This window comes from Microcebus murinus, chromosome 5, assembly GCF_040939455.1.
Source record: "Microcebus murinus isolate Inina chromosome 5, M.murinus_Inina_mat1.0, whole genome shotgun sequence".
Lineage (NCBI taxonomy): Eukaryota > Metazoa > Chordata > Mammalia > Primates > Cheirogaleidae > Microcebus > Microcebus murinus.
Window position 1 is genome coordinate 9530617 of NC_134108.1, and position 27700 is coordinate 9558316.

The window sequence follows — 27700 nt, forward strand, 5'->3', positions numbered from 1 at the left end:
TCTATACTTCTTGAAGCCACTAATAGCCGTGCAATTCCTTCAAGTGCAAAAAACATCCAAATAGGAAGTAACCACCACTAACTGGGAAGCAATGTTACAAAGGCCGTGGTTCTTGCCTGGAGGAGCTGTATGTGGTGAAGGCTGTCTCCAGGGAGCTACATCCAAGTCTAGGTTACCTTCATTCTTTGGGAAAATTTATTTTATAGATGCTGGGCTAGCTAAATACCAAAATTATGCATAAGATCAAAGTTCCAGCTTCATTTACCTGATTTTAATCCTTCACAGAGACGAAGAGCATCCTGAATTCCACTTCCGCAGCCCACAGAACCACAGCCCATCTCCAGCGGAGTGGGAAGAGCGTGGCTCCTTTTCCTTACGGAAGCTCTCTCTGCTGTGTGCAAGATGGTACGAATCAAGTAAAACTCTGTGATCTGCTGCCTCCCATGTCTGGCCCTTGAAAGGTGTGACAAACTACTTTCTTTTAGAAAGTCAGGGTGGGTCGAGAGAGATCCACTTCCCCCAGGTCTGAAAAAAAGTTCCACCATCACGGTGTGGAACATCCCAGACTGACACTGGGTAGAGAAATGATGCCAAATCCCTCTTGGCACCGAACAGGCAATCCACAGACTAAGCCCTTGAGGCTTTTGTAAGAAAACCAAAACTAATCAAGTCACACAAAGTGTGTGACTGCTTATGAAAATGGGAAGATACTCTCCTAGGGCTCATTTTTAGCTTGTGTGGCACACACTTTAGGGCACTGGCCACAGGGAAGTGTGTACGTATGTATGCCTGGGATTAATACACGTGGTCATGTGTGTTATAAGACCTTTATATACATCATCTAACTTGATCCTCACCAGTCCTGTAAGATGAGTCTTCTGCCCATATTATGAGTGAGGAAACACAGGTTCAGAGAAACTACTTTGCTCAAGGTCAAAGAGAGCAAGCAGAGTCTGTGCTGTTGCTGTCTTCTTCAATGAGGACATCTTAATTTCAGTTTAAGGAACAAGATTGCAGGAACATGGCAGTGTAGGAAGGAAGTCAGCCGTGCTCTCTGCCTGATGCAGGTGTTTTCCAAAGCTCTGCATCACGCTTAGAGAAGTTATTAAAAAAAAAAAAGAGTTCCAAGGTTAATTTGGTCAGGAAATGCTTGGGATAAGCAGGCATGTTTTCTGCCTTTACTATGGTGATATGGATTACAGATCGCCCAAAGGAGAGTATGTAAGGAGATGTTTTTGAGATCCCTTCTGTTTCTTAGAATACATTTTGGAAAAAGTTGGAGTAAAACTTCAGTCCCTGAAATCAGGTTTGGGAAGAACATGAGTCTCCCATTTTTGGGACACACTTGATGATCACCTCCCTGCCCGCACCCTCTGCCAACTTTCCCTCGGGGTTCCTAAGTGGATTACTGTGGCATTTTGGAGGATTGCATGACTTGGACCATCCTAAAACCAAACCAGGACGGGGAATCTGTGGGCGGAAGCTGTGGACGCCACAGGCACACCTGACAGCTTGGACTTCAGAGCAGGCCTGGAATCAGGTCTTTGTCAGGCTCGGTCAGTTCCTGCGTTTCTGCAGGTTGGGCACGTAGCTGGGGGGGCTTTTATCCATCCACTTAGGACTCAAAAGCACCCACCCGGGAGCCCGAGCAGGACTGGAACTAGATATTCTCCAGGAACATTTCAGAGCTGGGAGGGGCCTCAGAGACGCCTGTGGGGCACACAGGTAAGTCTGTGGGCCATGCCGCAGGTGACACTAATTAAGTCTTCTTGATTTTAGTTCAGAACTCTTCTCACCACCCTGATTTGCAACAGCTAGAGCCTTACTCTATTGCTTATGTCAAAAATGAGTGTTTTAGATGCGTAAACACTGAACATTCGGAGTATTTTCAAAGCAAAAACACTATTTGGAAGACTAGTCTATTTCTATAATTATCTGACATGAAAGACTAGAACCTAACTGCAACAGGGCTGTTGTTCATTGATGACTCCTCGGAGTCTAGAGCAGCTTGGCACTTATGTAGTACGCGCTCAATACATCTCTGCTGAATTCATGAATAGTGCGGCCTCTTGGCAGATTATATGCTGCTACCAAAAGTATTTATCAAAGTCTTAAAAAGCTTGCCTGACCATGAAGTTACAGTTTACTTCCAGGTTTTCCAGGGTGGTGCGAGGGGTGCGGGGTGGTGGTGAGCAGGGCCTTAGGCAGCTGGGCTGCGGCTGTCCAGGTAAGGAAGAGAACCTGAACTTAGCAAGAACATGGGTTGTTTGGACTGTCCATTTTGGGTTCATTTGTAATACTTTGTTTCCTTGCAGGTGAACAGATATAGGAACTGGTATATATGGTTTGATAGAAAATGAAAGATTTCCAACAGTTTTTAAATGGATGGATTTCAGGGCAAAGGCTATCTTCTTTTCATAAAAAGAGGTAGTTAATAGCTTACATTGTATGAGACTGCCCACATCCCCTTTGAAAAATCATTCTCTGTTATAACTTAAAAAAACAGCTTAACTAGTCTTTGAACAGGCACCTTCATCAGGAAAAACTGATTCTGTATCATCTCAACCTCAAACAAAACATTCTGAATAGCTACTGCTGAGCAGATGCCACCCAATATCTCTTATGTGACATTAAAAAAATTCACTCAAATACCAACAGATTCAACTTTATAGCACCATTCCAAAATACTAAACTTTCTTTGCACCTTTATTTTTCTTTTTTGGTACACATTTAAAGTATGGGCATCCTGTAAATTTCTGAAAAGCCTCATAGAAAAAAAAAACAACTAATTTTTAGGACAAAGCAATAACTCAGTTTATAGGCAAGATGATCTCAAGCAGGCTGTAAATTCTTCATGGGCTTCTGTAAGTCTTGATTGTGGGGTGAGAATGTAGAAAGGGTGCTACAGTCTTCCTGGATTATTCTAGAGACTGAGTTGCATATCTGCATATAAAAACTTGTTGCTCAATGGTCAGATTCTGGGTATCAGTTATAACTCAAACCACGATAACAACAATCTTTTGTAAAGATTTTACTCTTCTGATTGACAAAAGAATTAGATATTGTATACACCTTTTATTCATAGTCTGTAAGAGAGAAATCAGAATAGTATTGAATTCCCTCTTACAAATTTCCATATTTTAAGCTTGGAGCACTAACGTCTGTTCTTAGCAAGCAGATGTATTTAAAGTAGAATTATAAATGGTTTTTTAATTCAACATGTATTTGGCTGCCATTGTTTTGTAAGAAGACTGTTTGACTAAGTAATGTGGGAGTTGATAGATGAGAGGCTGCTTGTGGAAAAAATTATTTCTTTCCTTGTGACACCAGAGAGTCATGTCTCACACTGATTGTAACTACATGTTCTTGTCTAACTCGCCCATGTCACTGGGAGGGATGAGAACAGGATGGGGGGATGGCCGAGGGCCGGGGTCCCGAGTGTGCTGTGTCTGAAGAGGGGTGAGAAGAGGTAGAGTCGGAATCAGGAGGGGTCCACCAACGGCGTAATTGTGCAGCAGTTTCAAAGAATTGATTGTTACACAATAACAGTCAATGACCCAGGAAGAAAAAGTTTAAATTAGAAGTAACTAGTATTAAAAAGCTACTGTGCACCAGGTAGGAAGGAATATGAGAATAATAATATGCCCTGAAATAGAAATAATCACTTTGCACTATGTACACCACATACAATATAACATATTCTCTTTAACATTGCACAATATAAATATTATACATGGTGGAGTAAACTAAATGCAAAACTTTGAGGCACACAGAAGAAACATGGAATAGATTGAACTTTGATTAAAATTAAGATGGCGTTAGTAAAAGGCAGAATGTTACATTTTCAGGCCAGTAAGCTTTTGAGATCTCACCTCAAGTGGGGTGGCAGCCACATCCCATATATACTGAAAATTATCATACCTCAATGTTATTAGAGTTAATTGCTTCAAAAAAGACTAATTAGCTAAATAATTTGAGAAAATCAAACTGTTGCTCCCCACTCTAAAATAGGTAACCCCTAATGGTCTCTTCCAAATGTAGGGTATTATAATGTGAGTACACAGCTGTATTCACCTATTTCTTGTAAATAACTTGGTTACTATGAAACCACTTGAAGGAAACTAGAACAGTATTCAAGAACACCCATCACAGTGCTTAACAAGATTTAATGTACATTTATTCTTAACATGTGGAACATATAAAGATTTTATACTGAATAAATGATATTCATTAAGCCAGAGGAAAAGGAGGAATTTACATCAAGTTTTTTTCTTTTTTTTTTAAACTACATTATCTTGAAATACAAATGTGGATTCTCGTCACTGAAAAATCTTTGTTTGAAGTTGTGTTTCTTCCTTTTTGTTGTATTTTTTTCATTTTCTCTTTTTTTGTCTGTATTGGGAACCATTTTCTAAATCAATCCATATGCAACCATTTCCACACCTTGATTCATGAAGCAAACTGTGATCAGCTGCTCTCCCGAAATAGAGCATGACTTTATACATACAGAAACTTGTACATTACCCTCTTTTTTTTTGTTTTTTTGTTTGTTTTTGTTTTTTGTATTTTTTCTTTCTTTTTTTTGGAGATATGGCCCTAATGAAAAAATATATAAAATAAAAATAAAAAATTATTTAAATCTACCATCACTTCGTAGTTACCACATCATGAAAAAGAAACTAAAAACTTTGTACTAAAAAAAAAAAGAAAAGAAAAAAAATGAGGGTATGTTTAATGTACAACTTCTATATACATCACAGCCCATAGGCAGTAAAAAAAATATTTAAAAAATGATTAAAGGAATTGTGAAGAACTGTCATGTGGAAGGTCAAACGCCGGACAGCAGACATGACGGTAGTGGTGAGGAAGCAATTTCCGTTGATCGTTGTCAGGTATGTATTTTCAATCTTAACTTAAAAAACATTGTTTTTGCTCCTAGCCTAATGTAACCATTTTCCTGTGGAGAAACCAGTATCATTTCATAGTTTTGACTACTGACTGACATACCTCCTTGAGCCCCTACTTATATTTCTAGAAATTTCTATTGCACAGAGCTTTGGGTGATGGGATACAGTTTTTTTTCATTCTCTGAAGAATAAAACGCATAGGAAATTGATAATTTTTCACCCTTTTGCCTCAGTGTGGTGAGATTTTCCCATCTTAACATCTTTAGCTGCAACTTTTTTCTTTAAAGTTAATTCGCTTCCCCAAAAAATGTAATCAACATGGAAAAGAACATTAAAAAGAAAATCTGTGAAAAACAAAAGTGACCTTTGAATGCACTAGACAGCAACTTTGGTTAAAAAAAAGAGAAAGAAATAAAAAAACCCCAAAGGATGTACTTATACACACAGACAGCAAATATTAATTTCATAACTGTTCAAATTAATTATTTCTTTAATTCCCAATTGGTAATAGTGAATGGGGCAGAGGAGCAAAGATTTTCTTTTCCTTCTTCCTACGCTGGATAAACAAGAACAGAAAACAGCCAGTTATATGCGACCCTCTATCTTCACTCACACATGCTTGCCTTGTCACTTATGTCATAACTGCCCAATCTGAAACAGTACGTCACAGATGACAGATGCAACCAGAGAGTTCAGGACAGCTGATATCGAGATATCCAGCAACCGGCCCTCGTGCAAAAGGAATTCAGAGCGGTTTTCATCCACTCTGGCCATGGCCAGCAAAGCCTTGGCCGCCCTGCACATCATGTCTACACTAGGCGGTTCCAGAGGCGGGGGCTGCATGTGCATGAGGTTATGCTGGCTCTGCTGGTACTGGGCCATCGTGACCCCATCCTCCAGGAAGCTTATCAAGTTTCCAATGCTTCCCTTCTGCACAGCAATCGCCCTTGCTGCTAGCGCATCCCCTTGGGCAAGGTTCGATAAAAGCGCGGTGGACATTTCTCGACAGACTGGGTTTTTGCGGTCCCCAACGTACCTAACTAGCGTAGCATAGAATTTCTCCTGACGACTAAATGGAGGAGTGGCCAAGATCAGGTCCACATTGTTGTCCTGGATACTGAGTTTACAGAGGGTCTCCAGCACAAGTCTCTGAGGCGACAGGACCGAGTTGGGTCCCACAGTTGGAAAGGGGTCTTGTGCCTCTGCAGACGGGCACACCATCCAGTGCAGCAAGCCATCCAAAATTGGCAAGCAGATGCTTTCCGTGTAAGCAGACAAGTCTAGCTGCCCAGAAATGTTGGCTAACGTGACCAATGTGTTATCCCTCAAGACCTCGAGGCAGTCCCACCACCACTCGTCCTTGCTGCAGGCCACCCCCTTGTCCCCGTCCTCCTCTTTCTCATAGGTCTGCGGTGCTCGTTTTCTCTCTGGATGCTCGTGGTGAAGAAGAATCAACTTCCCCAGGATCAGCACCAAGCCTGGATGTTTGGACATTTCGGCATCGTTGCCAGGCACAAAGGACAAGCTGCGGACGATGTTTGACACACAGATGCAGCGCTTGGCCAGCGAGTCCTGCCAGTGCGCGATCGTGCACAGAGGAGTCTCGTCTCGGCTCCTGGGCTCGTCCTCCAGCAGCTTGATGTTCCGGTGACTTTTGGCTTGTTGTATACCGAAGGGAAACTTACTGCTTTCGGTCTGGGGCCCAGGGTTTGCATCTTCGGGCAGTGCCCCTGGCCGAGCAGACAGGACGTCATCGATGGTCGCTATGATGCTTTTCTCCTGCTGCTCTTCAGGATCACCTTTGCCTTCCTGCTCTTTCTTTCTGCCTGTGGAGCTTACAGGGGGAGGTGGGCGCCTGCGAGGAGGAATCTCCATCTTGCTCTCAAAGTGAGTCTGGATGTGCTCCGTGGTGTCACCCCCGCCAAGCTGCCAGTGCAGAAGTCCACTGCTGAACTCCTGCACGCGGCCCAGCTTGTCAGATCGGTCAACAACAAACAGGTTGTTCTTTTTGACTATCTTTATTGGCAGCTTGTCAAACTTGCTGGCTTGCTTCGGCTTCTCCTGTGGGTCCGCAGTGGCGTCCGGCGCGGGCAGAGCAGTACTGCTCTTGTCTTCGGCTTCTGCCTTCTCGCCGTCTTCTTCCTCGTCCTCTTCGTCCTCCTCCTCGTCATCAATACATTCAGCATCTTCTTCCTCTTTCCCAGAATCATCTGCCAGAGACTGGCTGTCATCGGTCCTCGCTGCGTTGTGGTCAAGTGCTTTTTGGCTGGGGTCTCCCACTTCGTATTCCATGAGAATTCCAAAAATGTCAATCAGGCATTTTCTAAAGTACTCGACTAAGAGTTCAAGAAATCCAGACAGCTGGAGAGGAGGAGAGAGAGAGAGAACAGGTGCAAGGTCACGGCATCAGATATGACTGAGAAGGTAAACACCCTGAGAGCTGGTAACACGTTTTTATAATTATTGTCACACATGTTTTCATTCCTTTCTGGCTGGGCCATGAGAGATAAACTACTTATCAGTCAGAACTAACTTCCTGAATTTTACATTATTAACTAAACCAACATCTAGCATGTTTCTTATTTGCTGCTTACTTTCTTACACGACTAAACATGAAAACTTACTTTTTATTTTCAAATTTCTCCTATTCCCAACGAGGGGGTGCTCTGCTGTTCTTTACCTTGTTTTTTTCTGATTTAGATACAATGCGCTCATTATTAGAAGAGCGGGAATGTGGAGTTTATAGATTCTTTTGCCCAAAGTGACTCTGTTTTCTTCTATTATTTATCTGAGACTTGCTTGCCAGGATTTTTATGGTTATTATTCTTAGGATTTTATGGTTATTTTTGTCTCAGGTGCCCTAGGTTACTCTAATTTATGTTCCCTATATATCTTTTGGAGAAGATAATTTCAGCAATGTAGTAGCTCATGAATGCTGAAAATTAAAAACAAATCAATTTAGCCCCTGATAAATGAATTAGAATGTTTCACAAAATACAATTTTACATTTTAGTTACTCACAACTCTAGCTGAAAGACAAAAGCCACTATGCAAGAACCACTGCCTAGGAGAATGAGTTTGGTTTCCTTTAAGCAAACGTTTATAGCAAGAGATTCCCAATGTACTCCGTGATTAGCCACTGCCAGGCCCGTCCCCCAACACGCCTTCACCACATCCAGGGCCTATGAACAATACCACATCCAGGGCCTATGAACAATAAGTAATAAAAAGGATTCCCCCAGGGGGACATTATGCAAATCGGCTATACTTTCATCTCCTACTGTCAGGGGACATAAAAGTGGGCTCAGAGCAAATATTAAGGAGGCGAAGCCCAAGCCCCAACTATAAAGTCCATGCTTTTGGGGTGTGGAAGGTTCTATGCTTCCAGTGGATTTTCCCTCACTCTTAAAGTTTACTTTCCCAGGGGAAAAGAGAAAGTTAATAAAGCAGTTCTGGTTATGGAAATGTGTAAACAACAACAGATTACCTACTGTAAGAATGAAAGTTAATTACTCTTGCAAATGCAGTATATATTTTTTAATACTTATTTTCTGCTAAAACAGACCTTATACAATGTTTATGACCTTATTAATATACTTTCTGTCAGTTGAAAAATTACTTTTCTGGGCTACATTGAAGACTTAAATGAGAGAAAAGAAAGAGTGGGAGATTCCTGTCTTATTTCATTAGGAGCAAGGAAATGAGATGTTTTAGCTTTTTCCACTGAAAGTAGAGAATTGTTCATATGCTGTAGGGAAAATCGTCTTTTCTCATCTTTATTTCTAAATATTTATTTAAAAGCCTATAGCCCAGCTGACTGTTGGGCCTTTTTCATACACTTCAGTTCTTTTCTCTTCTAGCTATTATGCTGGAAGCTACTTTAAGCCTAGCTCTGAACAAAGGAGACTTTTTATTTTTATTTTATTATTTCAGCATATTATGGGGGTACAAATTTTAAGGTTTCAAATCATGCTTTTAAATGTCCACTTCAAAATAATCTTTAGAAAGTCAGGAACAGGAGAGAGCAGACCAAAAAACAACTGTGGCCATGAGTTCATGACTATTTTAGCTGACTGAAGGGTACGTTAAACTGTTCTCTCTACTTCTACACATTTTATATAAAACATTTTTAACTTTAAATTGCTTTTTAATTAAAAGAAAGATGTCAAATCCTCCTGGAAAGTAAGGTAATATTCCACTGCAACCAACTGCATTTCCAACACTGACTACAGTCATAACTTTATGTTACATTTTGATTAATTTCCATCGGCCTGTTAATATTCATTCTAAACAACAATTTAACTTTACTATTATCTATACCATACACACACACAGAGTCAATGCTTTCTTATGAGAAATATAAGTATGTGCGTGTATATATACTGCACATTAAAGTGAATATTATCCCAGTCAACTACACAATGATTAAGGTTGGTTTATAACAATTGCAATGACTAACAATGTTAGGCAATACCTAGTAACTTGGGCATTAGTTCAAGCGTAAGTATGTACTAGTTAATTTTCTAATATTCACTTTGGTCCTTAGTTGGACTGGTGTTGGCTTACCTGGGAGAGATTGAAAGTAGCAACAGTGCTATCGTCATACAAGAGAATGTTAATAGTGTCCAAAGCCCATGTACTCTCAGCCAAAAGACCTGATTTCAGGGACATCATCACACGCCATGCCTCAGGAGTAACTGAAAATGGGAAAGAATAAGGATATGATTAATATTAACTATGTATGAAAGAATAGGAAGTAACAAAAGAGTAATAAAAAAGGATACTGTTGAGTTAAATACTGATTTGAAACAAATGCTCTAAGGGAACAGTTAAACATGATTATTTTCACATTTTAAAGAGGTGATAGGCCAGGCGCGGTGGCTCACGCCTGTAACCCTAACACTCTGGGAGGCCAAGGTGGGTAGATCACTCAAGGTCAGGAGTTCGAAACCAGCCTGAGCAAGAGCGAGACCCCGTCTCTACTAAAAATAGAAACAAATTAATTGGCCAACTAAAAATACATAGAAAAAATTAGCCAGGCATGGTGGCACATGCCTGTAGTCCCAGCTACTATGGAGGCTGAGGGAGAAGGATTGCTTGAGCCCAGGAGTTTGAGGTCGCCGTGAGCTAGGCTGATGTCATGGCACTCTAGCCAGGGCAACAGAGTGAGACTCTGCCTTGAAAAAATAAATAAATGGAGGTGATAAGCTATACTAATAAACTTTTGTTAAGATCTTTTTGCTTTGTTGGTTAAATATGAGACAAAAGTGCTTGTAGACATGGGAGTGGTTAAGCATAAATGGTCCTTTATCATCTCTGGTTTATTTCTTTTAGTCACCCGAGAGCCTGAAATGATGTATCAGATTTTTCAATAACCGAGTCAAACAAACAAACAAACAAACAAACAAACAAACAAACAAAAAAAGGGGTATCTGTCTTCTATTGCCTTCTCCAATCACAAGTGTCTCAAGGTGGTGTCTTTGGAAGGCTGCCAAGTGTGTGGAATATAAAAGCAAAATTTAATTCCAAAATAGCACATCCTTAGATATAAAGTCTTGATTTTCCCATGCTGTTTTATTCGATTTCTGTGCTCCTGCCCTCAGAACACACTGCTGACAAATATTAGCACTTTGATGGTTCAGATTTTTCAAGAGTGTGCTCAGGGCCAAGGAATGGGAATTAGAAGGTCTGTCTTTTTTTGTCATTTTCCCTGTCTCTGCTACTAAAGAAAACAGATGATCAGATAAAAAGTTTGTGAGATTTGCCCTAACGGGGCTGGGGGAATAGACTCATCGTATCTGAATTCCCAAAGGAAGCCATCTCTGGCACCCTGGCAGCGGAGCGCACGAGCTCGAGGTGGCAGAGAGACCCTGCTCGCTGACAGCGCGGCCCCGCTCGCTCCGGGCGCCAGTCGTGGTCGCATGTGGGGGAGGGCAGCAGCGCTTTTCCACCTTTCCTTTAATTTTTTCTATTTTTCAAAATTTCCAAGCTAGGCACATATACTTTTATAACAGAGAAGTCAAACTTTCTTCTTAAAATAAGGAACATAAATTTCCCTAGGCTGAAGACAAATACTATATAACATGCACAAAAGATTTAAAAATTTTAGATATAACACACAAATATGTGCATCTATATTTTTTTCTCTACAGAATGGTGCTCAGTATCTGTCTATACCTTTCTCCTTCACTACCCCTAGTATATAAAAAACTCCTTACTTCTGCTGTCTCTCTATATATGTCCTTAATATCCAATGACCGCAAACATCTTTAATATCATTAATTTAATATCTTTAATTTTCTAATCACTGACAATGGTTTTAAGTCAAGGGATTTTGAGATTTTTGAAAAATTTTTTCTTATACAACCAAGATTTATTATTGTCCTTGCTGTGTTAAAAGTATTTCCAAAATAATCCAGAGAAATTGTGTGTATTTTCAGACAACCCAGATTCCTGATTAGTATTCAGAACATCCCATGGCGGGTGAACAAGCAACATCAGCATTCAGTTGGCACAGTTCCTTGGCACGCATCTACCAGTGCCTCTGGATGACATCAACTCTCTATACCAGAGCAAAGCATATCTACGTCATGTCATATACCAATCTACATATCACATCCGGGCTTTGAATTTTTCCCAGGGAAATTCACTGTATGTTGTCACCAAATGACAGAGTGGCTTGCTTTCAGATTTTCTCAGGTCACCTCTAGCATTTCATCAGCCTTACAGTGGGTCTGTTAGGCACATATGGCAGAGAGTAAGTGGCCTGGTTAGGGTCAAATTTTTAAGCCCCCAAACACAGTATGTAATCGCTGAGGATTCCCTCTTACTTGGAGCTCTTATGTCATACACAAGTTGTGGAAAACTACCCTTTGATTCAAGTTCTCTTCTGGCAGCATTTCTCAGTTCAGATTAGCAGCTTCCAGCTACTGCTCCTATCTAAAAACAAGTCCTCATAAATTTTAGTCACAACTTTATCCCTTTGAGATTAACAGGACCTATATTTAAAATAAAACTAAAATTCTGCACTGAAAGGGAAAAATCCTTGGGAATTCTTACCGATATCTTTTGAGGTAATCTTTCGCCTTTGTTTCAAGACTGGCTGGGACGCTTCCACTGAGCCGGGAGGAAAGGTGATCTCCCTTCTGATGGGGGGCGGCTGGGGGGGTGGCCCAGTGACCTGGGATGTGGGGACTGTGGGCATGACCTTCTGCATCTTCATAGAGGGCAGGAAGGGAGACTTGCTTGGAGACATGCGGTTCTCCAGGGAGCGCTGGAAGGATGCTGGGCTGGGCGCCCTGGAGATGTGATTTGGCAGTGACGGTGGCGTTTGGTAGGCCGGCTGCGGCGGGCGCGTGATGGGCTGCATGGAGGCTGAAGACGACATGTAAGGCTGACGCTGGCTGACGTGAGAAGGCCACGGGCTCTCATGATTTATCCTCTGATCAGGTACCATCAGATCGTCCGTGCGGCTCATGCCTGGATACGGAGGGGCCTGCGCAGGGCCACCCGGGCCCTGCCTGTTCTGGTAGGGGTAAGGCATGTCGTTGCGGGCCGCCCACATGTTCTGCTGAGGCCCCTCACCAGAGGACGACTGCATCGGGCCGCCCATCACCTGCGGCGGGACCCCGTGCGCCTGCACCTGCCCCGGGGCCTGCGCCCTCTCTCTGCTGTAGGGGTAGGGGTACTGTGCCTGGACAGGCCTCCTGTCCGGGCCCGAGTAGGAGCTTCCGTACTGGTTGTACATGTCCTGCTGCTGGTTGCCGTACTGCATGCCGTACATGTCCCCCTCATGGCGCTTGGCTGGAGGCCCGTACATGCCGTCCATATGGCGTTTGTAATTCTGAAATTCACATAAGGACAAATCGCACTGATGTGCTCTTACAGGTATGATCACGCATACTTACACTGTGCAAAACAGTTATTACCTGGTCGAACGTTCACTCCAAAATGAAAATGGGAAGCTCCTATAACAACTAAGAACAAACAATTTATGAACTATATTTCAGTATTATATACCCACCATGTCGCACACTCGGAAGAGGGCTTCTGAAGTTTGTTTTCCTATGCTTGAAACATCGTGGGAAAAAAACAAGTCTCCACTCCTCTGGCTGTGATACTGGGACAGTATGGCATTGTGACTACCACACAGGCACACACTGGACAGGGGCTTGGAGCTGCACTACGATCACATCAGGAGGCACCGAGGATTCCAGGGGCCAGCCTGAAAGGCCTCGGGTTAAATGGATTTCTTAGGCCTCACTTTGCAGAAAAGCCTCCAAAGAAGATTCAGCTCCTAGGCCTGGACTGTGCTCCCTGACATCCACCCTATGCTTCCCGCCCTCACTTCTGGCCTGTCCCAGTCAAGACTTGCCCATGGAAGCCTGCTGGTCCCAGCTCCGACAGGGCCAGCACAGTAGCAGCTACTAACCTGTCCTCCTGGGGATGCTCTGAGGGACAGCACTTAATGAGGGAGGGGAAACCTGATGGGAGGCAGTGAGATGCTTGAGGTTTTCATTAGAGTTCTTGAAAATTGTTAAGATCAGTTGGTTTAATAATACAATTCAGTGTACCTATCTAGTCTAGCAAAATTAAAATAAGTAGTTAAAAGCTACTTTGTAGTTTAAAAATTCTAAAAACAAAAACAAAAAACTCCTCTATTTTGCAAGAGGTCTCAGCACTGAAAGTTGTTTAGAAATAGCAAAGTCCTATATGCCTGGAAAACCATACCATGAAGTGCAAATCTCTGCAACAGTGTTAATAACTGCAAGGTGCAGATCTCGCACAACTAAATCTCTCTGAGCTGCAATGGAGAACCAGTATAAATTTATCAAAATATATAGTCATATCTCATTTTTAAATAGCCAATTAACTTTCACAATTATTATGTAATATATTAAGTCTGCTTTTTATACATAGTCTCTTTAATATATTGACAAATTTCTGTTCTAAAATGACTTTTGATATAATAGTATACACGATAAACACATGTTTAAAATATACTTGACTCTAACTTGGACTTGTTATTATTTACAAGGATGGATACACTTAAACTTCTTGTAACATGATATATTTGTTTCACGATTCAAAGAGCTATTTTTAATTTACTGACTTCAACATTCCAAGAGTTAACTATAACATTCCTAGCACTAACTATATTCTGAAGGCTCAATAAATGCTAAACATTTTTGCTATACTTCCTAAAAACCTTCAGAAGTAATACAACTTTGAGCTTCAGCCTCCAGGAGAGAATCAGGGAACAGGGAGCCCCACGCCCACTCGCCAACTCACCGGCTGCTGCGGGTACAGGCCCGGCTGGTGGCCTCCATATGGCGGCTGTCCCGAGGGAGGACCTTGGCCTGGATACTGCTGTCCATAAGGTTCATGCCTAGAACAAGGCATTCAGAGAAAACTTAATTTACAAAACTTCAGGCAAACAGAAAGAGACAATCCATTTCTGGAAACGCTACACTCCTGCACGGCACTGCCTTGCCCTCTCCCTACACCCCTTCGACCAAGGCACTTTGAGCAGCAGCTGCGCTTTGACTTCCGGCAAAGGGACGGAACACCCATCGTGGGATAAGTGCCAGCCTCCTGGTTCGGGCTGTGGTTAATAGGTGTCGGAGGAATACCGGTTGGACAGGCAGGCACCCTGTGAGCACTTGTGAAAGCCTGTGGCCTCTGTCTTTGAGGTGGAAGCCCCACCTACCCACTAAAGTTACCTTTGGAAGTAGCATGTAATGTTGTGATGGGAGGAGATAATGAAAGCAAGAAACAAGGAAAAGAATCTAAGACTAAAAAGAAATATTTCTAGAAGAAGTACCAGAATACGGAAAATGTTTCTAATTTTCACATTCTCATCATGAACATAAAATGTTTAATTTTTAAAAAGTATACTTCAAAATTAACCCATGTGATGCTGACTTAGCTAATCATTGTATATACAACTGTACTCGATATCTCAAAGTCCAATGCTCTAAAAGGCTACAGAAAAGAATAAGGAGGATGATTTAAATGTACTTCTATTAAATCTTAAAATAGAAATGAATAATACTTTATTTTTCAACTGCTGTTATGTTGAGAACTTATAAATACCACCAAAATAGCATGTTTTAAAAGGGAATAGATTTGGAATTTTGAAAAATAAACTGGTTTCAAACTAGTTACTATATTAAATTAAAAGTTAAAAGTTACTATATTAAATTAAAAGTTACTATATTAAATCCTGTAAGAAAGGGAATAATTGGGCTTAATATATTCCTAAGCTGATCAAAGAATGATAATAAGGAAAAATAAAGTAAAATTTTAGACTATCATATGTAGAATAGACATGAGGGAAAGTTTTTGTTAACTACTTTGATATCCAGAAGGAAGCTTATAGTTAGGAGGAAATGAATGAAATTTGACATAACATTTCAGTTAAACAGCAAATAATATTTTTCAGAACAGAAAACAATGAGGCAAACCTCTCTCTCTAATATGGTATGTATGGAAGAGCCAAAATAATTGTTCCTCTAATCTCATCAGCAAAAAAACAAAACAAGCAAAAAACCAAAAAAAAAAACAAAAAAAAAACTCAGTAGCTTTTCCTGGACCCTCAGAAACAAACCAAACCTAACTAAAATCCTTGCTCCAGCACACTCTATATTATAAAATGGTTAACCGATTAATGTGGACATCACAAATAAATATTTGCTACATTATGGCCAGGGTAAGAATTAGAAGAATAAATTTTTAGATCACGATGAGAATGCACTGTGTCACCTCGGGTACGGATGGCTATGTACTCTCAAGAACGGGTCACAGAAAATGCCATAAAGAAACCTTATATGGTAAAACAGTGATTTTTCAAACCTCCTCCCCCTTTTGTATTATACTCAGGAACGCTTTCCACTGAGTAACCTTCCCATGGCCCTGCGTGTGCACTGAGGACGGGCACAGGCTCTGGCCAGGCGGGCCCTGAGCACAGCCACCACACCCGAGCGTGAAGGAAGCGATCCGAAAGCCAGTCCTGTCCCGTACGCCAGCGTGGCTACACTCAGAAAAAGGGCCTTCTGCTGCACCTCTATTTTATTTTCTTTAAAAATCAGAATTATTATAATAAATCCTTGTTTCTAATCATGTCTCTTATTAGGGAGGCAGAGAACATACCAACGAAAGAAGGGGCTGCTGTGATAAGAAGTGCCAACTCAGAGGTGCAGGAAGTGCCAACTCAGAGGTGCAGGGAGGAAGCAGTTTTCTGATGGCCTCTCAGACATGTCAGTGACTTTCCTCTATCTTGTTAAAAATCAATCCGCATCCGGCCCGCAGTCGGACTTGCTGTTTTAATGTCAAGGAGACTTCCTTAGGAAAGGCTCCCGTAAGGCCTGTGCGGTGGGTTTTCTCAGAGATGTTTATTAAGGAGCAAAGAAATCGCTCTCTGTTTAAAATGTTCACAGGGAAGAGTTGGAAACATCTGAAAAAGCAACTCCTGGAAGACCTTTCCAGAACACTGAAAGCTTAATGTGGCCTCCACTGCAACAGACATTTCCCTAAGAAAGGCGGGAGGAGGGTGGGAGGCCCCGGTGCTAAGAGCCAAGCAGCCTGGGAGCTCCCAGACGACCCGCAGCTGGAGTGTACAGCTGGCTGCCTGAGGACAAGGTCCTTGTGGTGCTGTAGGGCCATACCCGACACGCCCCTGGAGATTAGCAGCAAATGCCTCCCAAGTAACTCCACCAGGAAAGCAGACACCGTATGTTGTTGGTGGCTCAGCCACCAGGGCCCCGACGTGTATGAGAGGAAAGCACAGTTTCTAGTAAGTCATCTTCTCTTCATCTTAAAAACTACTCACCTTCGATCGTAACTGGCTCCGTAGGGAAACTGCTGCCGCTGCCCCATGCCCAGGTTGGACATCGCTCCGGAGGGACTCTGGCTATACATGTCCTGCATACTGCTGTTGGGCATCTGTCCTTGCGTCATAAAGGGCTCACTACTTCCAGGCACTGCAATATTTTAGATAAAAGGCATAAAATTAAGAATTGTAAAAGTCAAAGGGCCCATACATCCCTTCTAGAAATTTTGTTGTCTTTGTATTATATCTTACCCTTATTATGGCAGACCATAATACTAATCAAAGAGCACAAGGTCTGGAGTCAAGATGTGCCTGATGGGGGCAGAATTCTAAGACGGCCTCAGAGACTCCCCCACACTGTCTGCCTCCCATGCAACGTCCCCCTGAGTGTGGGCAGAACTTGCGAGTAGGTGGGATCACGCCCATGATTGTATCACATCACACGGCAAAAGGGACTCCACGAGTGTCACTGAAGTTGCTCATCAGCTGACTGTGGGTTAACTGAAAGGGAGATTATCCAAGTAGCCCTATAAATTTGGGTCCAGAGGTCAGAGATGGAGCCCTGCTGGCCTTGAAGAAGCAACTGCCATGCTGTGGAGGGGACCACGGGTCAGGAAAGGCAGGAGAGGACAGTCAACCAGAACACGGGAGCTGGGTCCTACAACCACAAGGAAGTCCATTCTGTCAATCACCTGAATGAACCTGGAAGAGGATCCTGACCCTCAGAGGACACACAGGCCTGGCTACCACCTTGATTTCAGTCTGTGAGACTCTGAGCAGAGGACCCAGCCGGACTCCTGACCCACAGACTCTGTGAGATCATGCATTTGTGTTGCCTTACGCTGGTGAGTTTGTGGTCACTTGTTACGTAGCAATATAGAAAACTAATATAGGCCTACATCCATTTCTTACTTGGGTAAGTTACTAACTTCTGAGTGTAATTCTTTGTCTATAAAATGAGATCAGTAATACCATCTCATGAAGTGGTTGTAAGGAAGACATAACATATGTATACAGAGTTCTTACAGGAAAGAAAGTGAAAATCTTAACATAAACACTCATCCACTGACTCACTCCAAAACCAGGATAAAGAAACTTATTAGGGACTTAAGAATAGCTCGAGATGGGATGAGATACAACTATTTCTAACAGAGGGCAGAGTGCCAATTAGGTCAGATATGCAAATTAGCATCAGCTCAGAGCCTGAAGGAAATTAGGTCAAGTCCAGAAACTAGCCTGAAGGCAAATTAAAGATTTTAATATGAATTTTAATTGATATATAATACTACTACTTTTCTTCATCCTGTGATGGTTCCTTTTATGTTATGTCAGGTAAAAACTGATTAAAATTTTAGATAAACTTTGTTGAGCTGGGAGAGAGGGTCAAATAATGAAGCCAAATACAAGTGTGATGGATTTTACTTTGTACGGTGCTTTCACCTATTTTATCTACTTGATCTCACATCAACCTGTGGTAGAACTGGTTTTGAGATTACTTCTTATTTTGTACATGAGAATAGAGACAGAAATCAAGTGGCATAAGTTAAATAGCTTAATTCCCTAAAATACAGGAGTTGTAAAAAAATCAACAGGAAAGAAGGCAACCAAATTAAAAATGGGCAAACACAAAACGGGCATTCATAGAGGAAGAAAAATAAATGGTCAATCAACATACAAAAGATGTGTGGGTTCTAGTAATGTAAGAGATACAAGTTAAAACAATTACCTGACTTTTTTCCCCACAATCTGATTGGCCAACATTAGGATGACTGATAATAATCATTCTTAGTATGAGGCGAGAACCACATGGCCTCACATAGTCTTTCTGAGAACATTAATTTTTGCCAGGAGCTGCTATGGGAGGCTCTACTTCGGAGCCCCAAGCAGCACATATCCTGGCGCTCGCAGCCTGTGAATTCCTCTCCCACAGTGACTTTGGGCCTGGTCACGGGACCAGCACTGGCCATCGGGGCTCTAGCAAATGGGATGCGAGCGAACGCCGAGAAGTGCTGGCAACTGGCGCTTGCCCCCTTGGACTGCTCCTTCTTGGAGCCTACTGCCATGTCTCGCGCACCCAAGAAGACAAGGGAAGGCCCCATAGAGGACTCCAAGTCAACGGCCCCACCACAGCTCCTGGTGTGGCTTCCAGATGATGGCAGCCAGCTCAGTGTGCTAGCTGACAACACACAGTGAAGACCTATCCAGTCCCCCACAGAACTGTGAGAGATAATTAAGTGTTGCCATGTAAAGCCACTACATTTTGGGATAGTTCGCTGTTACATAATACTGGATTACTGAGATGCTCAGTAAAGTAAAAACAAAAAGCTCACATTCTTTGATTCAACAACTCTACTTCTAGGAATCTATTTCACAGAAACACTCTAACAAGTGTGAAAAATATAGCTGCAATTCAACAATCACTGCAGCACTGTTTATGATAGCAAAATATTATGAAACAATCCATCCATTACTAGCATTAGGGTAAAACTATTCAATTTTAAAAAGTAGAGCTATGTACACAGATATTAATATTCAAAATATACTGTTTAGTTAAGCAATATATAAATATTACGTTCACTTATATGTAATCAATCAATGCCTCGATCAGTGAAGTAAGGAAATCAGATGGTGGGGAGGCAGGCGGGCACACAGGCAGGGCAAGGCTGCACAGGGCTGCTGGGTATTAGATTAGGCTCTTCGACTTACTGCACTACCACGTACAACCCCGCAGCAGCAGCAGCAGCGACAGAGATCACATTTTCCACTGATTATTTCATTACATAAAAAACCAGAGCATCACCAAGTTCACTGACGGGACAAGGCAAACTGAAGAATAGAGAACTTTATATAGTACAGGGATAAGCCCATAAGAAAACCTGTTTCCCATGGATTTTCTGTTTATCTGCTTTAATTTGGTACTCAATATACCAATATCATAAGACAGCAGATGAACTGAGGTACCCTAGGGATTGTACTAGCCACTGGCATCATTCACACCGGGTAATGCGCGATGAAAACATATTACAGACTGTCCCCAGAGTGGGGTGCTTCTACTTTATCATGGTGCAAAAGCGATACACATTTGGTATGCCCCTTGATTTAAGATGGGGTTATGTCCAGATAAACCCACCATAAATAAAAAATATCAAGTCAAAAGTGTGTGTTCGACTTATGATATTTTTAAGATATGATTATTTAACAGGATGTAACCCCATTATAAGTTGAGAAGCACCCACCTAGTGCACAACAAGGTAATCTCACAATCATTCTCCCCCAAGTTTATTATTATAATAAGAAAAATTATAGGCATAAAGAGACAAGGGAAATATAACTCTAGCTATCCAATATACCATATAGGTAGGATATTGGTATGGTTCACAAAAAATTGAGGCCAAATTCCAAATATTACTGTTTTTTTCCATGTTGTCATATTTTCAGAACCTAAAAATAGGATATACCCACCAAAAACACTAACAAAATACTCTAACATCTCATAGCACTGAGAAAAATAAGTATCCCAACATTCACAAAGTTTTTGAATTTCTGAGCTTATGCGTTTATTGCATGTTCTGTAAAATCTTTCCTTGAAATAAGCAGACTGAACTCTTGAAAGGAAAAATTGTAGATTATCTTGTTTTATGACAGTTATCTGAAACATTACATATGAAATGTATATGAAATATTGTAAGTATCATTCTTAAATGGCATATGCCCAATATTCACATTTTTGAGATTCTCCATTGTTATTTTTCATCGGTCCACAATACTTATGGAAACCAAGGCTTTGGGCTTTATGCTTCTCTGTACTCAGACAATATATCAAGAAATTCATGTATCTTAACATCTAATCACAACACAGGTACTATTATTAATATTTAAGGGATTCCAAAATAAGTGCTTCTATAAAAATATTATTCACTATTTTCCCCCAGTAACATTCACACGCCTTAATTCCACAGGACCTGAATGCGTTCAGAACACCAAAAAGCAAAATATCAAGTTTCCACTTGCAGCTTGCAAGCCATGGGCAGAGCTCAGTCAGCCACAACCTCAGTGTGGACTCGAGCCTGGGTCAGTAGCATAAAGGGAAGAGCCACCCTGGTGTTTGCACCAGGAACTCTCGCACTCTCTCTCAATGATCTCATCGATCCCACAGCTGTGGACGGCCTTTCTATGCTTAGCATGCCAGGCTACACCCAGTTCTAACCTCTGCTCGGCTCAGCCACACATCCCATCCTCACCCTAACATGTCCCAGGGTGGCTCTGGCTCCCTATCTGTCCCGGTCCTCTCCCCATCGTCCACACGGCAGGGAACAACACCTGCAGCCCCGAGGTCAAGGCAATTAGTCTCTTCTCCCTCAGCCCCTCCAAAGGCAGCGTGTGCCCCTTCCTCTTACTGCTGGTGCCCAGCTCCCACCTGCCACCTCCCTGACCTGTCCCCGCAGTCTCCCTACTCTCCTCTTCGCTTCTCCCCAGGGTGTTCTCCACAGACGGATCTTTGTTTATTTACTCAACAAAAATCTAGTCACACCACTTCCCTGCATGACATCTTTTACCGAGACAAAAAACCCAAATCCAAACTCATCAACGTGGCCACAAAGGCTGGGGACACCTGCCAGCTCCTCGGACATGCCAAGCTGGCTCTTGCCTGGGCCCTTCCACTCTTCTTCCCTCTGCAGTCCAGATGACCTGGTGTCCCTTCCTCCACCGTCCCCACCCAGTGTCACTGTTATCTGTAGCCTTTATTCCTCTTAGTATCCTTTCTTTTACCAACCTCAGTCTTCAATTACTGATTTGTGGTTTAACTTATTTTTTGTTTCCTCCTAAGAGTCTGTTAATTCTGTGAAGGGAGGGACTGTGTGTGACTTACCAATATACTGCCTAGCACCTGGCGCTGTGCTGGCTCAAGCCAATAGAACGATGCGACCACGACCCTGACACTAGGTATTGCCAACCTGACTTACCACAGGTGCCAGCCACTCTTCTCTGGGCTTTCTGTGCATTGTTAACTTAATTAATCCTCATGATCCCCTTTGAAGCAGGCCCTATTATTTTTCGCAGTTTCTACACGAGGAAAGTAAGGCACAGAGATGCTAAATACTTTTCCCAAGGTCACAAACTTAGCAGGTTGAGCAGATGGGCTCAAACCTCAGCAACAAGCACTCAGTATGTTCTAGGGAACAGATGAACTGGTGGTGCAACAGCAGAGAGAAAAATGCCCTCAGGAGCAGGTCTGGGCAGAGGCCCCTCTGCACATACCTTTTCTCATGCCCCCAAAGGGGTCCTTGTTGGGTTCATAGGGCATCCTGCCCATCACATCTGGCATGCCCATGCCCTGCTGGTACGGGGCATTTGGAGTCATGGAGTTCCGTTTTGGGAAGGACGAATCGCTCACGTCTGAGAACGGGTCGTGCACACTGATTGTACTGCTTCTGAGGAGATGCAAAACATGAAAGCTTAACAATATAGCGGGAGTTACCTTCAAACACGGTATTCAGAAGATAAACCAATTTCAAAATCTGTAAATGCAAAAACCATCTAAAATAAATCACATGAATAAAACTAGTAGTAATCAACATTCAAAAACTTTCTAGGGAGCACCATTTCTTCTTTCTTTGAAGTTGGCTCCAAAAAATTAATAGGTAAACAAATCAGATTTTGTATGGCTTATGAATTTTGTGTTTAGACATACCTTCCACCTTGCATTGGGGTCATCTGTCCATGAGGGGTGGAGGCCGGTGTAGGTGGCTTCAGGTCACCTGGAACCTCTGCCATGGAATTGCTGCCAGTTGACTGGGGGGTCTGAGGGCCTTGCAAGGATCCTGAGTTAGCTGATAGCAGCAGCACCAAGAGAAAATGGGAAAAAACTAGAGGTTACCAAGTAAGCTCACTTTTGCTAGTTTTATATATATATATATATATAAATTAAAATAAGATACCATTATAATATAAATAGTAGTAATATCCATTGCTGATAATGATGTAATAAAATTAGTTGCTCTTACATTTAGAGTGAAAATCAGTAAGAGTGTTTTTTGAGTAAACTATTGGACAATCTATTTCATTTGTGATCCATAAAACATATTTATACCTTTCCATGGAGTACTTGTTTCCTCAGTATTTATCCCAAGAAAATAACATAATAAAAAGAAAGCTTTAGGAAGAAAAAAATGTTTACTTCAATATTGTCTGACTAGAAATAATCAAAATGTAAATTTTAAAAAATGGGATGAAAAATTTGGTACATCAACTTGATAAACTATTGTGTTGCTTTAGAAAAATATTAGAAAGCTTAGTTCTGGATCTTAGACAATGAGAAAGGCAATGACACAAATTAATAATGAGCCTTTTGTCATTTCAACACCTTCTCAACATATAAATGTGCCTATGCTCTGTCATTAATAAAAGTCCTTGTTTGAGCTATGAAATCAGAAAGATTTATATTAAAAAACACAAGTTATACCAATTCAGAGTTCCTTAATGTTGGCATCAGAGTTCTGAGGTTTGGCTTTAACTGTAATTACATTATAACAACAGGGCTCAGAAATGAACAAGTTTTTAAGAAAACTTAAGTAGGATTCTTAAAAAAAATTAATTAACCTCATGTTGAAGGAAAACCATATTTCAAGGGCCCTGCTTGATCAACTATCACAGTCCTTAGCATGTTAGATGTTCAAGAGATATTGGTTTCATTTATTAATTAAGCAAACACTTACTGAATGAATAATAGGCCCGCTATATTCTAGGCCCTTCTCTATGCCTGGACACACCAGTGTACCGAACCAACAGGAAAGACAAAAACACTTGCCCTCATGGAGTTTACAGTAAAGGCGCTCAGAACTGTGACAGATGGCAGAATTATGGCTGCTTGTAAATAATAACATGTCACATGTTACTGTTATGCTTCTTTTCTTAGCGAGTTCCCAAGGCTCTCTGCAGTTACCATGACTCGCATTTTCCTTGAGAGGCCACGGAGGTTAAATCACTAGAGATTACAGAGTAGAGGGGTCAGGAATCACAATGAGCATGTCACTTCTACCCAGAAAGCCTCCGCCAAGCACAGACATTTCCAGCCAGATGAGCTCTGCCAGATCCTGGGCTGGGTGGGGAGAACTCTGGCCAGCAGAGCTGTGCATTCTGTGTGACAGACACTCGCCCTGTGAGCCCTGGACTTCACAACTTGGAGAATTTCTCATAGACATTGGAAAGATTAACTTTTAACGTAGATATCTTAAAAACAAAGCTTCCTAATATAGTAGGTTGCAACAAGGGCAAAAAGTAGTCTTTTTACACACAGTCGTGTAAGGATGACCCACAGACGCGCCTGCCCTGCTGAACAAGGCTGTGATTTCAGAATGAGCCTTATTTACAGCTAATAAAAAAAAATGGAATAATTTTCTCTTGCCAGTGCTTTTTCCTTTCCTTCCACACACACACACAAATGCAACCTCTTACAACTCCATTAACAGAGGAGGCTGGCATGCTCTCTAGGCTACCCCTACCTTTTGCCAGAAGCTACAAATGTATACTCTAAAGTAAACAATGGAAAGGTCACTGAAGGTTAAGTACATTCACACACTTCAGACGGCATGGCCAGGCTGCTAGCTGGGAGGATAATTTACACAGCACGAACCTGGTGCCCTAGTTCTGGCGGGGTTGCCGGAAGTAGGGTGGGGAGAAGCAAGAATAGCTGATATGTCCCAGTCTACAGTGACTAGAGGTCAACCAGAGGGCACCGTTGTTTATAACCCGAGCCCCTTTCTCATTTATCTTCCACTAAGGATTCCCTAGTTGGATCCATGACAGGTTTTGTGACATCACCTGTCAGCTAATAATAGAAATTCAGTCAGCCACCTGCCAGCAAAGATGGATGGGTTTTTGGTTACAGACTTGCTAATTGAACGTGGGGCTTCCTTGCCTCTGTGCCCCCTCCCCCTAGCCTGTCCTGCCACTGCCCTCCCCACTAAGGTTCACAGACTACAGGGACCACGGGGAGTGACTCCTGGGTGACTCATCAGACTCTGCCACAGCCCTCTCTAGGTGTTTTATGAGATCCCCACGGCCTGGCCAGGGCTCATGTGGGAGCCTTATTTTGCTGACTTGCTCTGGTCACGGAAGACAGGAGCCCGGATGTCTAGTGTGCGTGGCCACACGGCCACTCAAGGGCGGATGTCGAGTGCAGCCCAGAGACCACGAGGGCTGACTGAACTGCGTCTAGGTCCATATTAGTCACATCACATGAATACTGGGCTAGACACAGATGATTTGGAATCCTCTTAGAATACAGTTAAATGATTTAGATTTAGGATTTCAGTTGGTACAAAGTGATCATTGGAAAAAAAAATCTAGAGTGTTTCCTAAATATATTTTAGTTTAGTTTGTCTGAATGTGCCGGTAAAAAAATTACTACAATTATGTTCCTATGCAAAAAAGTGACTACAAAGAACACAAATATTTGCTTGGAATTAATTTTTAAAAAATGTTGTAATCCATGTGACATGGAGGACAGTGGGAATGGTTTTAGTCTCCTCCTTCAACAACAAGAATGTTTCAGAGACGCCTTCCTTAATGATAGCACCAGAACCAGACCACCCGATGCACAGTAGGCACGGCACGAGAGCTCCCGTCGCGGGCCGCCGCCCACTGCCCTGGTGCCGTGCGTGGCACCGAGGGCCGCTCTCCACCGCCAGGGACGGGCCTGTCCTTCCACTGCCTGTGTCACAGGGCCCGGCTCCACCTGCACTACTGAGAATGGATTTTCAGAAGTACGTCTGTAATCCAAGCTCTTTTGTGCAGTTAAAATGATAATGTTGCCATAAAAATGGCAGTTTAAAAAAAAGGGGAAAGGAAAGAGCCAGCTGTTAAGAGAACAGGCCCTCCACTTTCCGGAGGATCCGCGCCCCAGCAGGGCCTCCTGTACTGCAGCCGCGCGCGCCGGGAGAGCTATTCTCCACACACAAGCGCAGACCATTCAGGGACACGAGTTCTTTCCCGGCAAATAAAATACACCCTTAGATCTTTGCAGACATCTCCACTTTGGTCCCTACGCCCCACTGGGTTTTTATTTTGGAAAAATAGTTTCAGGGCTGTTCATAGGCAGCTTGTTTTACTCTGTGAACTAAATGTAATGTGAGATTTTTAAAATTAGATTTCCCAGTTTTTAAGGTACACTCTAAGTGGCCAAGGCTTCGAATCTTAAAGGTGGGGTTAGAAAGGAGGATTTCTGGGATTTCTACTTGTCCTTAGAACCTACAGATCTAAATCTAAGCATATTCACTACAAGTTCACGTGGGCCTAAAAAGTATTCATCTGAGATTCCTTGATTAGCAACCCCAGACATCAACTTCGCCGTGGAGACAGCTAGAGGAAATCACTGAAAGGGAAATGGCTTCTTTCTCTGGCTTCTATGTGGTAACATTTCACCTGTTACTAAGGTATTTCCAATACAATCAGAGGCGTCTGGTGGGTTCGGTGTGTACCCTAAAGCCAGTCACCCAGATTAGACCTGCTGCTCCCCAGCTCTGTGGCCTTGGGCAAGGTACTTAGATTCTACAGGCCTCTGTTTTCCCATGGCTTTTAAAAGTCACATCACGAGGCTGATGTGAAGATGAAATGATAAGCATTGGAACAGTGCTGGCGAACCGGAGTGCTCGGAGCGGTGCTCAGGACAAGCTATGCCACAGGTGCAGGGGTGCGGCCCCCACCTCATACGAAAGGACGTGGAGTGGCACAGCAACGACTAGGAGCCACAAACAGGAAACAGAAGGTTGGATTTACTTGATTGAGGTCACTGCCAAGAACTAAGGTGCCAACTTCTTCCCATCTCTAACATTGCATTTATCAGAATGCATGATTTAGTAATTTCAAACTTGAAACCCTATCAGGTAGAACACAGGCTAGCAGAAGAGCTGAGAAGAAAGGCAGGGTCTCTGACAGCTGGTGGGGAGAGGCGGGGAGAGGGCAGCTGCTGTTACTGTGGTCTGCCTCACATTTAGGGGAGCACCTTGGTATCAACCCCTAAGACCCCTGACCTCCAGGTCAAAGCCGACCTGACCACCATTTCTGACAGTCTGCTGCATTCCCTGAAAGCGAGAACTTGCTGGGCACAGGACATGAAAAACTAAGTCCAAATTTCATTTTGCAAAAGTACAGACGTGAGTGTCCCCCACAGTGGGAGAGCTGGCCTGAGCTGGCTGTTAAATCTGTGGGCAGCATTTTGCAAAAGTGTTAAAGCAGGTTAGCGAGGATCTTTATTTTGTACAGACACAGATGGAATGTTTTTTAAATACTTGTAAAAGGAATAAAGGTGTAGAGCTCAGAACCCCCAAGCCTGTGTTGACTAAATCAGATAGAGCAAGAGTAGGAGCCCTCGGAGTGCTGACTGAAAACGGTCACATCCCAAATTCTATTCTCACCCCTTCAGCACTGTCAACAAGGGCTCAATTAAGTACACAAAACAAAGCAAAATCCCCTCCTCTCCAAGATCCCAGTTCTCCCTGGGCTTTACTGGGAAAGGACCTCCCAGAGCCCCCAGCACGTGCCCTGGGCTGTGGCGTGGACGCTGCAGTGCTGCCACTTACCAGGAGATGGCGGCTGGAGCTTGGGCTGCTTCTTCGTGTCGCCGGTGCTGAAGACTTCTGGCGGGGGCTCCTCCCCTCGCTCGATCTTGCACTCAAAGGCAAACAGGTACTGAATATACTGCTTTTTCAGGGAGCTCGCTGCACTACTTGAAGTGCCAACATTTAGGTTGGTTGCCAGCTCACGCCACTTCTTGTTTTTATTAACCTAGCAAAAAAATGGCAGGATCATTGGTTTGCAGCAAAGTGGCTTGTTTAAAGCCAGGAGACAAAAAAAAGCACTTAATGTCTTGGTTTACTTTTTTTTCATTTGCCTCTTTTAACTAATGCTCATTACTCCCACTCAGTAGTGCATAGACAGCATTTCCAGTTATAAAACCATTAAG

General features: G+C 42.6%; 1 protein-coding gene and 1 long non-coding RNA gene across 11 annotated transcripts in view; one reads left to right on the plus strand and one right to left on the minus strand.

Annotated features, from left to right (window-relative positions):
• Positions 1-2394, plus strand: part of LOC142870918 (uncharacterized) — a 31477-nt gene extending 29083 nt beyond the window's left edge. The window contains exons 3-4 of one of the 2 annotated variants that reach the window (XR_012919249.1): positions 286-461; positions 2316-2394. This is a non-coding gene — a long non-coding RNA (uncharacterized LOC142870918). Of the gene's footprint in view, positions 1-285; positions 1114-2315 lie in introns of those variants that run through there. The other variant, XR_012919248.1, reaches the window with a different exon arrangement.
• A 1752-nt stretch (positions 2395-4146) lies between these two features.
• The window catches only part of ARID1B (AT-rich interaction domain 1B), a 400901-nt gene continuing 377347 nt past the window's right edge, over positions 4147-27700 (minus strand). For all 9 annotated transcript variants that reach the window (XM_076002847.1, XM_076002846.1, XM_076002845.1 and 6 more), the window contains 8 exons: positions 27318-27522; positions 22430-22568; positions 21997-22169; positions 16738-16888; positions 14199-14295; positions 11967-12750; positions 9474-9604; positions 4147-7268 (listed from right to left, as the gene is read on the minus strand). In XM_076002847.1, coding sequence (XP_075858962.1) covers positions 5544-7268; positions 9474-9604; positions 11967-12750; positions 14199-14295; positions 16738-16888; positions 21997-22169; positions 22430-22568; positions 27318-27522 — 3405 coding nt within the window. In that variant the 3' untranslated portion in view covers positions 4147-5543. The remainder of the gene's footprint in view (positions 7269-9473; positions 9605-11966; positions 12751-14198; positions 14296-16737; positions 16889-21996; positions 22170-22429; positions 22569-27317; positions 27523-27700) is intronic.